The sequence below is a fragment of the Abrus precatorius genome, unplaced genomic scaffold, assembly GCF_003935025.1.
Source record: "Abrus precatorius isolate BTA unplaced genomic scaffold, Abrus_2018 Scaffold8, whole genome shotgun sequence".
Classification (NCBI taxonomy): domain Eukaryota; kingdom Viridiplantae; phylum Streptophyta; class Magnoliopsida; order Fabales; family Fabaceae; genus Abrus; species Abrus precatorius.
Window position 1 is genome coordinate 29,993,095 of NW_020874428.1, and position 13,262 is coordinate 30,006,356.

The following is a 13,262-nucleotide window of genomic DNA, read 5'->3' on the forward strand; positions in this document are numbered from 1 at the left end:
ATTTGAAATGGGTAGTTGTCTTCCTTGTTTTGGAGGAGGATCATCCAGCAGCACACGCACTGGGTCGAGGAGATCTTCTAGAGGATCTTCATCTTCTCGATCTCGCCAATCATCCATGGCTACCTCAACACCCAGAGGTCACGACAAATTTTCTATCTTTCTTTCATATACTGCTTCTGGCTTCAAGTTCCCACCCACTTCCCTTCAATTTTCCGTTTTTCACGTGTTTTCTTGGTTTCTTGTGACCCTCTTTTTCTTGTAAACGGTGGTAGTGCTTCCTATACTTCGGCAGTGATATCTTTTCATGCCTAGTTTATATCTTTTACCTTCAGTTTGTTGAATTTCGTTGCACTGAGTAAAGTATGCAATGTTTTAGATAATTTGTTGCAAATTTGAATACTTTTTACCAAGACAGGTTTGCAGCCTAAAAATGTGGAATGCCTTATTTAGCGCAATGTTAGGTTTGTTCAGACGAATCTATTCTAAAATACAATCCACACTTGTATTTGTGTTGGGATTTGAAAACTGCTTAAATCACATTTTAAGTAATGATGTTAGCACCACCTTCTCTTACGTAGTTTTTATTCTCTAACTTCTTCCCTATCTATATTTTTCTGTTTCTTTCATGCCTACTCATATTTTATTATTTTATGTAAATGCAGCAAATTTTCCCACTAATGCGGGGCTGGTCAGAATTTCTTCAAGAACATTTTCGTTCCAAGAGCTTGCAGTTGCTACACATAATTTTAGGCCAGAATCTTTGTTAGGTGAAGGTGGCTTTGGGCGTGTATACAAAGGTCGACTTAAAACTGGGCAAGTAAGTTGTGATGGCCACCACAAAGTTTTTGGATTTACTGTATACTGAAGCTCAACCTTTCAAATACTAAAAAGATAACTACATTTTGGGTCTAGAAGCTATATGGTGGTGGTCAATTTTTCATTTAATCAATACTGTGTTACTGTCTAATTCTAAATTATTTTGGATGGAATCATGTCTATGCAGAGAGTTGCTGTGAAACAGTTTGACGAAAAGAGCCTTCAAGGAAACTCAGAATTTTTAGCGGAGGTTCTCATGCTCAGCCTCTTACATCACCCAAATCTTGTGAACTTAATTGGTTATTGTTCTGACGGTAATCAGCGGCTGCTTGTTTATGAGTACATGCCATTGGGGTCTTTGGAGGATCATTTACATGGTCAGATTGCACTATTTTTCTTTCACCTGTAACCTTTGCTACCTGAATTATTGTGCTTGAATTGCTTTCATTATATATATATATATAATGGTTAAATAACAAAATATTCTTTGTATGCCACGACGATGATGTCTTTTAATAGAATTGGAAAATACAACTAAATGTGACATGAAGAAACAAATAAGAATCTTAAGGTGCCGTTAAAACTTTGAAGGGATGAAATTTAGTGTTCAAAAAGCATGCCGACTAAGGTGTGAGCATTCTGACATTGAGACTTATTGTAGATGTTCCTCCTGACAAGGAGGCCCTTGACTGGAACACAAGGATGAAAATAGCAGCTGGTGCAGCAACCGGATTGGAATATTTGCATGACAAGACAGACCCCCCTGTAATATACAGAGACTTTAAATCATCTAACATCCTCCTTGGCGAGGATTATTTTCCAAAGCTATCAGATTTTGGGTTAGCAAGAACTGGTCCCACGGGTGATAATACTCATGTATCCACACGAATAATGGGAACATATGGATATTGTGCCCCAGAATATGCCATGACTGGGCAACTAACTTTGAAATCTGACATCTACAGTTTTGGTGTGGTGTTACTCGAACTTATTACGGGGCGCAAGGCTATTGATAAAAGACGTCCACCTGGAGAGCAGAACCTTGTTATATGGGTAAAGTTCCTCACTTTGTCTGTGTTGGCTTCTAAACCATATATATCAAGAACAATGAATGGTTGGAATATGTCAATATTTGAATAATTAGCATTGTTGTATGTTTTATGGAACATTGTAGGCCCAACCTCTCTTTAAAGACCGTAAGAAGTTCGCCAGAGTGGCTGATCCTCTACTTCTGGGGCGTTTTCCAATGCGAGGACTTTATCAAGCACTTGCTGTTGCAGCAATGTGTTTGCAGGAACAAGCTACTGCAAGGCCTGTAATTGGGGATGTTGTGACTGCTCTCGCATACCTGGCTACACAGACAGGTGGCCAAAATGCATCATCAAGTCAGTCTGACATTGGTCTATCATTGCCGACGACTAGGGATGAAGTAAGGGGCGTGGCTGATAGCATAGATCGTGGAGGGATTGGCTCCTCTTCCACCCAGAGAAATACACCAGGTATTAGGATCAGAGAGGGTAAGGAAGCAGAGAAAGAAATTGGTGAAGGGTCGGGGAAGGAATCTCAGAGAGGTGGCTCTGAAAATACTGCAAGAGGTAGAGAAAGTCCAAGGAATCTGAGGGAAAAGAAGGCAGGAAAGAGTAGGTTTTTTTGATTCAACATACACGTCGGCTGTAGGTTCATTTTACAGAGCAGTAACGGCGTTCAATTTTTGCCTCCATATTTGCTTGTACAGTGGATTAATTTGGTGGTGGTGTTATTGTTGTCACATTATATTCGTACACTCTCTGTTGCCTGTCTGAGTCACATCTTATTGTATATCATTTTCCATCACGTTTCCCTTAATATTGCACGAACAATCACCAAATTAAAGCATACAAAAGCTATGACGAATTATGCCACAATCGAGGAGTTGAATATAATAAATCCTGGTGTTCGACCATCAGTGGCATCGTTGTGAAAGACTTAACCGCATTGACAAGCATCATATGAATATGAGAAGACTAAACCATCTTCACTTTCCCGGTACTTGGAATAATAAACCTGAACTAGCCCTCCTCTCTGCCCAGTCAAAGGAACCATACTTGCTTTTTAGCACACCTATTGAAGATTCCAACTTAAATGCATTTAGAACATCCAAAATTGCTGAACACAAACTATTTTATTTGCCCGAATTGTGTACAGGTTTTAACCCACAAATTCGCGCACGAAATTGAAAACTGAAACTACTTTATAATTGAAGCTAGAAAGGATGGACGCATCATTTGATTTCCAAATCCAGTAAACTAATCATCTATAAGAAAGCTGTCAATTCGATCGGTCTGGTTCAGCTACATTGAATAGCAGTTTAAAAAACCTTAAACAATTCAAATATTTAAAATTACACTCAAATTGAACCCTTTGCAGGTAGCTTGCACAGACAGATCACACTACAATTTTTTTAAATCTTGAGAATGCTTATTTTAATATTAAAAATATATTTAATCCATTAATATATTAAAAAATAAAATATTACATTAACAATATTTTTAAAACAAAAATTTAAAATATCAAATAGCTATCCAATTTAAACAAAAAATATCCTCAAATCACTTTATCCAACAAAATTAAAATAAACACCAAATAGAACCCTAAATATTTAAAATACTCAATTATAAACCACCACCATCATCATTTAGAACCAAATATTACGTTATTAAATTATAATATAAAGCATTAATTATTCAATTTAATAAATGATTTTAATTAGAAATAAACATTTTTATCAACAAATATATATTATCTAAACATTCACCAACCAAAAAACGAAAATGCAGGTTCAAAATGCACAAGCTAGCCACAAACTTGGAACTTAAAGATTAAACTAAAGATTAAATTTATTGAGGCCTTCAATTCTCATGCCTAAACTACATTTTTCGCAAGTATTTTCAGACCACCCTACCAGTCAAATCCATTTGTCGGCTCTATTCTCTGCCATAAATATCAAGTAAAAGTAAGAATCGTGTAAAAATTGATTTCAACCTCAGGATAGTGGAGAAAGAATTACATATATGTTGGAACTAGCTATGGTTGAGATAAAATGGGCATTAAATCTAACGTTCTGTGTAAGTAAATTTACAAATTTCCAATACTCGCTCTCATCTTAATCCTCCCTAATTACCCTTTCAAAGATTATATTCGGGCCTACAAAAACACCAGACCATCACTGCATGTCAAGCCCACTACACATCAAAATCGACGCACGATCCACCCCTCCCGTTACTCAAAGTAACGTAGTGCGAACGTCCATTTATTTTTTCTTCTTCCCCTGCACAATGCCAGTTAGCTTCAGTAAAATCGTTCTATGACATCTGCGTATAAAATACAAATTAGCGAAAAATATACCGAGCTCATATAATCATCCATGGTTAACTGCTTCCGCTTCTTAATAGATGGACTCTCCGTCTGTCTAGGCAAGTTACGCTTTGATGGAGTCATATTCTGAAAGGTTTGTTAAACGTGGATAAAACTAACGGTTAACATCAACATAAATTAAGAAAAACATTCATTTTAGGTTAAAAAGGAGATACAAACCTTGGCGGCAAGTTTCTTCTCTTTACGAGCTTGTCTCTCCCTCTCATCGTGTTCTTGGTTTTCCTTCTCTACCAACCGAATGAGGGTGTCGCACCTCCTTGTTAGTTCCTGCGTTGTGCGGGACTTGACAAACCAATCAAAACGAAACAAGGGTGACATTCGAAAGGCTGCCTTCAATCCATCCCAATTACCATAGCCAAGTTTGTGAATCATGCATATCTGCAAATTTTATGATGAAGTCAGGTAAAAGAATTTCTGTTCGAAAAACACAGACGAAATAAAGAACTAAATAAAATTGGACATAAGGAAAATAAAAATGAAACAAATTTGTCCCGAAAGAAATAGATTTCACACCATGAATCGGTCACATTCTTCATTGTATAACTTCCCTTTGTTCTGTCCATATTGGATCTTCAATTCTAACCAAGGATTCTTGTAACGGTCCAACTTCTTCCCAATAGCTTTCATGATCTCATCTTTCCGTGATATTCTTGCCTCACCTCTTTCGATGTTTTTAATAATTCTATCATAATCTACAAAAAATAAGTACAAATCAGAAAGGGCCCTTGCTATTGGATAAACTAAATTAGAGCTTGATTTGACAAATCAGCATGCATAAACAAACAAAAAACGAAGCCAGAATGCATTGCAGTTTAACAAAATAAAATACTTTACCCAGTCCGTATCCATATATCAAAACAGTCAGTTGTTGGCAAAACCAAACAAGCAAATTGATTTTATTGAAAATCTTGACAGTATTTTATTACTCACTAAAAAAGCTTATTACATTATCGTATTGGATATCACTAACCATTTAATTCCTTGTATCTTTCTTTGAAAACTTTTGCGTATCTTTCAACTTCCTCCTGTGTTTTTCCTTCCATCTCAGAAGCAATACTTTTTATATCATTACGCCCATACTTCTCACAGGCCCTAATGAAAGTATTAAAATCCTTCCGACTCCATGATGAAAATCCCTATGTTCAACAAATACCACAATTAAAACAATAAATAAACATGTATTGAACCATAGTTTATAAAGAAATTTGTTCACCTCCTCTAGCAAGTGCTCCTTTTCTTCTAACTCTTCAGCAGTCAATGGATCTCCCACCTCTAAACATTCAACATGTACGTCATTATCAAAGTAATTAGGGTCAATAACATTTCCCTCCCCTGTAATTTTAAAAATTGCACTTACCTCTTTTGAAAGATGAGATGTGCTACACTTTAGTTCAATTCAATTTTAATGAAAACAACCATTTTAGTTCTGATGACCAAATGTTCGAAAGAATGTTCAAAAGAGACCCATTCACATGAAAATAAACAGAAATGTACAGGAGAGGGCAACGTAATGAAATCATCAGAGAATTTTAATTTACCCAAATAATTATACACGCACACAAGGGAAAAGAATAGTCTGATGATGGGTGTTGTACCGTACCTTCTTGTTCATCAACATCTATGGAGTCTTTCAACTGATTTTTCTGATGTGTTTGCTAAAAATTTTTAAAACAATATAAGCACATTGGATGAGCAAAACATGAAAACTGTGATCCAGCAAGTTCAGGTTACCCACCATGAGATAGCGAACTTCCTTTTCATACAGCTCACTTAGCCTTTGTGTATTGAAAAACTGAAAATCATGCCTAAATGCAACAGAATTAATAACTCCATCAAAATAGAAACACTATATTTAAAAATAAAAATTTGTTTCCATGAGAAGCTTACAATTGAGGCATCCTAGGAATTCGGGGCTCTTTTGGTTTAGCGGCACCGCCTTGGCGCATTGTTTGTTTGAAGTATTCAGACTCTGAGTAACTAGAGTCAAACAACCCAGCCCAAAAATACATAAATAAAATCATACATCAGAGCAGGAAAATAATTCAATAACTAAATGTAGAGAATGAAGACCAATGTTTACTTGCGCTTCCGTTCTCTTCTCGGTGGCTCAACCCAATTTTCACTCACGATTTTTTTGAAATCAAAATTGTTCTCATCCTTCATTTTAAGAAACAAGGTACACACAAAGATGTTTGTTAAAAATATAAGTGAGCCAGGGCTGGGGGTTGACAAACAAATGAGCAACATAAACATATTCAATCAAAGGAAGAAAAGATGAAATATCAATTTACCTTCTCATCATCAAAATCATACAACTCAGCAGCTATAAAAAGAAAAATATTAATCAGTCACTTCAAACTTTCATAAGAGTTAAAAGGTGACATTAAATAGCTCAATAGGAACAAAAAACTTGTATGTGTCCTAATAACAAAGAAGCTTCACTAAACATTAAGAGTAGAGCAAATGATTTGCAAGTTTAATGTATCTAGAATTAAAATTAATACACGAAACAAGGCTAATGGCATGTTAATCAGTTCACTCTCTCATTATAAGGATAAAGTTTCAAAAGGATGAACCACTCACACAAAGCCCAACAAGGCTCCTCCACTTCAGACAAAGCATTTATTATCTACCTATTATATGAACGCTACAAAGGTGCAGAGCAAAACGAAAAAACTTGGGAGGGTACAAAGGAATTTAAACAACAAAAATAGACTTAACAGTGATCAAAACATTATTAGCAAAGCCAGAACTTAAGATTCAAAAGTTACATACAGTCATCCATCTTAAATTTGATAGCATCTTCAGTGAATTTCTTCATCTTAGCATCAAGCTCAGCTGTTGCTTCCTCTCCTTTAGCAATAATTCTGTCAATATCCTCATCTGTGATTGTACTGTCCTTGGAACTAAAAACCATTTCAGCACCAAATCTAACCATTTGAAGCAACTCATCTTTATTTACAGCTGCATTCATAAACAGATTGTGTCATATTATACAATCCACAAGTCTTGTAAACAAAGAAATTTAAAAATAAGTATCCTGAGACCCTTACTCTTCTGCTCTGCTAATCGCCCTTGTTGAATCACCAGAGCATCAAGTGCAAGCTTTTTGTAAGCCCTTTCAATGACTTTCTCCTCAATTGTATACTGAAATTACCATACAAGATATTGACAAAAATGGTTGTCATACTAGAGCCAAACAGATTTTGTTGGACACTTTTGAATACTTCTAGCTTGCATATTTTAATTATTTATTTCATTTTTTGTGCCAATACATGTTGGATGCCACAGTGATTAGATAAAATAAAAGTATTTTATGGTACTGGTGCTGATCTAATAAACAAGATACCTTTGTACTAATTTAGTATTGGTATCAAATTATAGTAATTTTATGCTGTAACTTAACCAGGTTGTGTCATATAATTTTTAGAATTTGCTGTGCTCATGTTAGTGACATGCCATATCAGTGTCCAATGCTTGTAACCACAATTTATAGATAGAAACATAACTGATGAGGTAAAGAATAATAAAGTATAACCATAAAATAGCAAACCTCAGTGCAAAATCGGAAAACTTGAACTTCTTTCTTTTGACCAATCCTATGAGCACGATCCTGAGCTTGCAAATCAACTTGTGGATTCCTGTTATATCACCACCAATCATCAAAAAACAAATAGTTGTGAACCTGTCGTACCAATGCAGGTCAGAAGGCTGCTGCCACAAATAATTGGAAAAGTTACCAGTCACTGTCATAGAGAATGACGACATCAGCAGTAGCAAGATTAATACCAAGACCTCCAGCCCGAGTAGATAACAAGAAGACAAATTTCTCACTCCCTGGTTTGTTGAAAGCCTCAATGGAAGCATCACGATCCTCTCCACCAGTATTGCCATCTATGCGACAATACTGGTATCCACAGAACATCAAATAATCTTCAAGTATGTCCAGCAGCCTAGTCATCTGGAGAAGAGACATAAATCAAGCAAAGAATGAAGCAAATACACCAGGTTGCACAAAATAAGGCAACCATGGCTATTAGTGACAATATAAGATTCTTACACAGAACTGACCTGTGAAAATATAAGCACCCTAGAGTCGCGCTCTTTCAGTTTAGGAAGTAACTTATCCAGTAGGACCATTTTACCTGCAAATGAAATATTTAAAAAGAAATAATCTCAGATCTTATTGATCAGCCTAAAAAGGACTTTTGAAATATTCTTAATGTAAATAAAGTTTACCAGCATTTGTAATGAGATGATCTCCTGTTGTATAGGGAGGACCAGGTTCAGCACCTTGGAAGAGATATGGATGATTACAACATTTACGTAGTTGCATTGCTACATTTAGGAGACGCTTTCGTTCTCCACCAGCATTCACAACCTCAAGATCCTTCTGCAGTAATGCCCTATAATACTGCTTCTGCATTTGTGACATGCCTACTTTGAGGATGGTTTCCTTCTTTGGGGGCAACCCTTTCTCAACATCAGACTTCAACCTTCGAAGGAGAAATGGACGGAGGACCTAATTTACACACAGAAAATGAAAATATTACTATGTATTATATTATCACAGCACGCATTTAATGACTTGCCGATCACAGAAGTTCAAGGCTAACCTTGTGTAGTTGTTGAACAACCTCGTGTTGGTCATTCTCACCAGAGATTTGAAACCATTCATCAAAAGTTTCAGCAGAACTAAAAATTTCAGGCAGAAGAAAGTTGAGCAGAGACCACAGTTCATGAAGATTGTTCTGCAACATTAAAAATAACAAAACACTTTAATAACTCAAGTGTATTAACACTTGCAGTGCAAGTATGCAAGCAATCAAAAAAAGGGAAATAGGATTCACAATTCAAAATAAGCCACGCCACAAAACACATATTTCAAGAATTTAGACTGAGGCAAACAAAAACACAATAGCAGTAAAATACTGCCAATTGAACCAAATTTATAAATTGCTCAACTCTTGCATCTAATCAACCACAACAAGACTACAGATAAAAATTCTTAATGAACTAGAGATGCTCAAGCTTGTATCTAATGGAAATTAAGAGACCACATACTTAAGGGGCCCTAGCATTAGGGCAGATTATTTCTAACATATTTCACTCCACAAAAAAAAAAAGAATTAAATAGGAACTGAAGCAAAAAAAAAAAAAAAAAGGCAGACAAAATAACAAATATGTCTAGGGAGATAATTCAGATGCATCCAACACCAAAATATATAGGATATGAAGTCAATAAAATAGGCAGAAAAAATAATAAATATTAGAGAGACAATTCGTCAACCAACGGAAACAATCAAAGGGCATATAAGACAGTTTTAGAAAGTAGAAAGTAGAAACTATACTACACAACACACACACCATTAGAAAACATATTAAACAGCTTCTTTCACTTGAAAATTAATCAACCTTATAAGTTATAACCAATGAGTTCATGCTTCATTCAATTACATGTAAGAATTGGAAGATGACATTTCTGTGTTAAAAGACCAATAAATTAAATACAAAATTCTAGAAAGAGCTAAGCCTTTTCACACATAGGGTTGCCAACATGGATCACATGACATTACAACATTTTGTCATAAAGCAAGTCTATAAACAAACTATTGACCTCTAAATCCTCTTATAGTTTCACTTATAGTTTTTCCTCAATTTTCCTATGCCTATAGTGATTGGGCTACCCTTCCTCTAATCTACTCCTTCCTACTCTCCTTATTGAGAATTCTATAGGTCCTCTCCACACATGCTTGAACCACCTAAGACAAGTTTCTGCCATCTTTTCTATAATAGGCATTGTTCCTATTTTTCTCGAAGGCATTCATTCCTAATCTTATCAAGTCTAGTATGTCTACTCATCCAATCAACATTCTCACACCTGCTAAAGAGTTTAAACACAAAACAAAGATTAAAAATATATCATTCCTCAAGATAACACCACCATTGTATTACAAAACAATAAGATATACCTGTAGGGGTGTGCCAGTTATAAGGAGTCGATAGTTTGTATTGTATAGCCTCATCGTTTTGGACAGAAGTGAGTTCTCATTCTTGATTCGATGGGCTTCATCAATAATTATGTAACGCCAACTAAATCGACGCAAAGCAGACTTCTCCTTGATTACCATTTCAAAACTTGTAACACACACATCAAACTTACCAGCAACCAGTAACTCCTCTCTTATATGCTTCTGTAGTTTTTTAAAACAATTAGACAAAATTGTCAGAAGAATGTGACGAAAGCAAGCATCAATGGTAACCTTAACAAAATAATTCCAGCAAAGCTAGTCTCAGTCTCACCCTTTCATCAGGGTTACCAAGGAACTTTACTGCACGTAAAATGGGGCAAAACCGACGAATTTCATTCATCCAATTTCCAAGGGTAGATTTTGGAGCAACCACCATATGAGGGCCAGTTATTCCCCTGAACTCATGTAAATAGCCTAGCAAAGATATTGTTTGTAAGGTTTTACCCAGCCCCTGCAAAACAACAAAATATCTGTTCATATTTCATCATGACTGTTATAAAAAAATTCATATTTGATCAAATTACACATCACAAGACAATTATAATCATATGCAGCTTTATTAATGAGATTTAGCCGAGGTCCACATCCACTGCTTACCATTTCATCAGCCAGAATTCCATTTATGCCATTCTCATACAATCGTATCAGCCAGTTTAGCCCAGCAAGTTGGTAATCCCTCATCTTTCCTTGGATACCTGTTGAACACACAATTCATTTAACATTAACTTTCAACTTTGAAATATTAGATATGAATAGAAAGAATCAACATATTAGAAAATCAAGACCAACCAACAGAAGCTGGATAGTTGTAGGCAACAAACAAGAAACAACTAAAGGGGAGAAAGACCACACATGTTAAGTTTAATTTTTAAAAAATCCAGAATTTATTGAATTTAGAACACACGTAGCCCAGTATCAGGCCTACCACAAGCAAAAAGAACTAATATAAGTAGTTAGCCAACCAAAACACCCTTAGGTATTATGCCAGAAAAGCAGACACTACAAATATTCTTCCATGCAAGCAAAGGAGGTGTGAGGATGGTAAATGAGCGTGTGCTGTTGTTGTAGATGCAAAGGAAGACATAGAGGCACAAGTACAACCACAAATGCAAGACCCTAAAATAGAGCAATGTGCAAATGCAACTGTGTGGAGAAACAAAGAAGGATCGCTTACATGATGGTTGAGTCATCAGCCGTGTGCTTGCTAAACCATCTTCTTCCTCTTTAAGGTATTCTTCGTCTTCCTCTTCTTCAGTTACTTTGGATGCATGGCGTCCCCTAAAATATATATACAAAGATTTAGTGCAATATAAGTTATTATAGACTGCACAAAGTTAGCATCAGATCAATCACAACTTTGTTATTGCCATTAGAAATTGAGGCACAAAATTCGCTTTTCACCTTGTGTTTTTTTTTATTGCCAGTAGAAAAGGGTCACTGGGTAACACTTTTCATAAGTTCAGATAACATTTGATGGCATAAAATAATTGATTGTGAAGCGAGATAAAATTAAATTTGAAAAGAAACTTTTGTAGAAACAGAAATATTTCATCTATATTGGATAATGAAAAGACAGTAGCTTCACTGGATGATCTAGAACAAACTTTTTGGGCATGACATTTAAAATTCACAACTCTTTAAAAAACTTCAAAGACAAGAAAATATATTTTCCAACAGAATTAATAGTGAAGAAGATAAATCTGACAAAGGACAATTGCCATAGCACAGTATTCATGATTCTTCAGAAAGTACCTTCCTCTTGACTTCTTATGAGAAGAAGATTGATCACCCTTCGCAAAATGAGCAAACAGCTCAGTTTGCTGTAGGAGATACTTCAACCGGCCCTTCCCTCTATTATTCTGCATTAAATATAACAATTATTTACTTGGGCATCAAATTAACACAATATAAAAAATAAAAACCATCCCATGTCCAGTGAATAATACACAAACCATATCAGCATCAATAGTTGCGTTTTGCATATCCAATATCTCCTGAATCTTCTGTTTCTTCAACTTTTGCATTTCCTTTAATCTGGCCTTCTCACGCTTGCTAACTTCAGGATCACCATTACTTTCATCCTACAAAACAATAAAAAATACGCAAACACGTGTAAACTAAGTTTATACGCAGACAAACACCATCATATACAAAAGGAAGAAGAAAACACAAGCCACGACTACGGAATAAGACAAGATATCCACACTGTTAACACTTTAACGTACAAAAAATCAGTGCAAGATGTGAAATCCCTAGCGTGAACAAAGCCTCACACGGAAACATTAAAATGCAGTACATGAAGCGAAATATAAACGAAGTAGCAAACGAAAATATCAAAACGCAGTGCACGGAGCAAAATCCCTAGCGCAAACGAAGTCACAAATGAAAACATCAAAATGCAGTACAAGAGGCGAAATCCGTAGGCGCAGACAAAGTCCGAAATGAAAATAAAAAATGAAGGCTAAGCTTTTACCTGTTTATCGTCGTCGTCTTCGCCGGCTTCGTCTGGCGCATTATCTTCATCGTCGGAGCTAGCGGAGCGAGCTACCGCTTCGAGCTCCTCCTCGTCGTCTTCGATCTGGTGGTTGGCGGCGGCGTCCTCCTCCTCGGAGGTTGAGTCGTTGGAATCCTGAGTTTTGGAGGGTCTCCCCATTGGGTTTCTCAGATCAAGGGTTTCCCAAAGAGTGTGGAAAGAGAAGGAGCGCGAGCGAGATTTTATTTTAAAGCGTGACGAAAAATTGCGCAATGATCAATGCGTTTATAACCGTCTGATTTCGAAAGTGAGATCTGCGGTTCCAAAGAAGTGGAAGCCACGCGAATATTTCGCGCCAACAATGGGGAAATATGAGTTTCCCGCTAGCATTATATTATATGGCACTAGTATTGTGTGATGTACTATAAATTATATAATTTTTTAACTTTATATTTTAATTATAATTTCTTTACATATAATAAAATTGTTCTACTAAAATCATCGTGTAAATTTTTCTTTATTTAATA

General features: G+C 35.9%; 2 protein-coding genes across 2 annotated transcripts; one reads left to right on the forward strand and one right to left on the reverse strand.

Moving 5' to 3' along the window:
• Positions 1-7: 7 nt before the first annotated feature.
• On the forward strand, positions 8-2,470 carry LOC113874667 (probable serine/threonine-protein kinase PBL7). The gene is made up of 5 exons (XM_027512880.1): positions 8-137; positions 663-817; positions 1,004-1,193; positions 1,478-1,869; positions 1,991-2,470. The coding sequence occupies exons 1-5, from the start codon at positions 8-10 to the stop codon at positions 2,468-2,470; spliced, it is 1,347 nt and encodes a 448-aa protein (XP_027368681.1).
• Positions 2,471-3,793: 1,323 nt separating this feature from the next.
• Positions 3,794-12,975, reverse strand: LOC113846305 (ISWI chromatin-remodeling complex ATPase CHR11-like). The gene is made up of 25 exons (XM_027474397.1): positions 12,736-12,975; positions 12,215-12,343; positions 12,015-12,121; positions 11,437-11,540; positions 10,860-10,957; positions 10,534-10,713; positions 10,203-10,424; positions 8,847-8,981; positions 8,470-8,752; positions 8,302-8,375; positions 7,971-8,191; positions 7,784-7,871; positions 7,284-7,377; positions 7,006-7,194; positions 6,522-6,553; positions 6,311-6,387; positions 6,118-6,207; positions 5,966-6,035; positions 5,831-5,885; positions 5,444-5,502; positions 5,201-5,366; positions 4,744-4,922; positions 4,390-4,608; positions 4,201-4,296; positions 3,794-4,123 (listed from the first exon to the last, which is right to left on the reverse strand). The coding sequence occupies exons 1-25, from the start codon at positions 12,913-12,915 to the stop codon at positions 4,106-4,108; spliced, it is 3,165 nt and encodes a 1,054-aa protein (XP_027330198.1). The 5' UTR covers positions 12,916-12,975; the 3' UTR covers positions 3,794-4,105.
• Between the last annotated feature and the right edge of the window lie 287 nt (positions 12,976-13,262).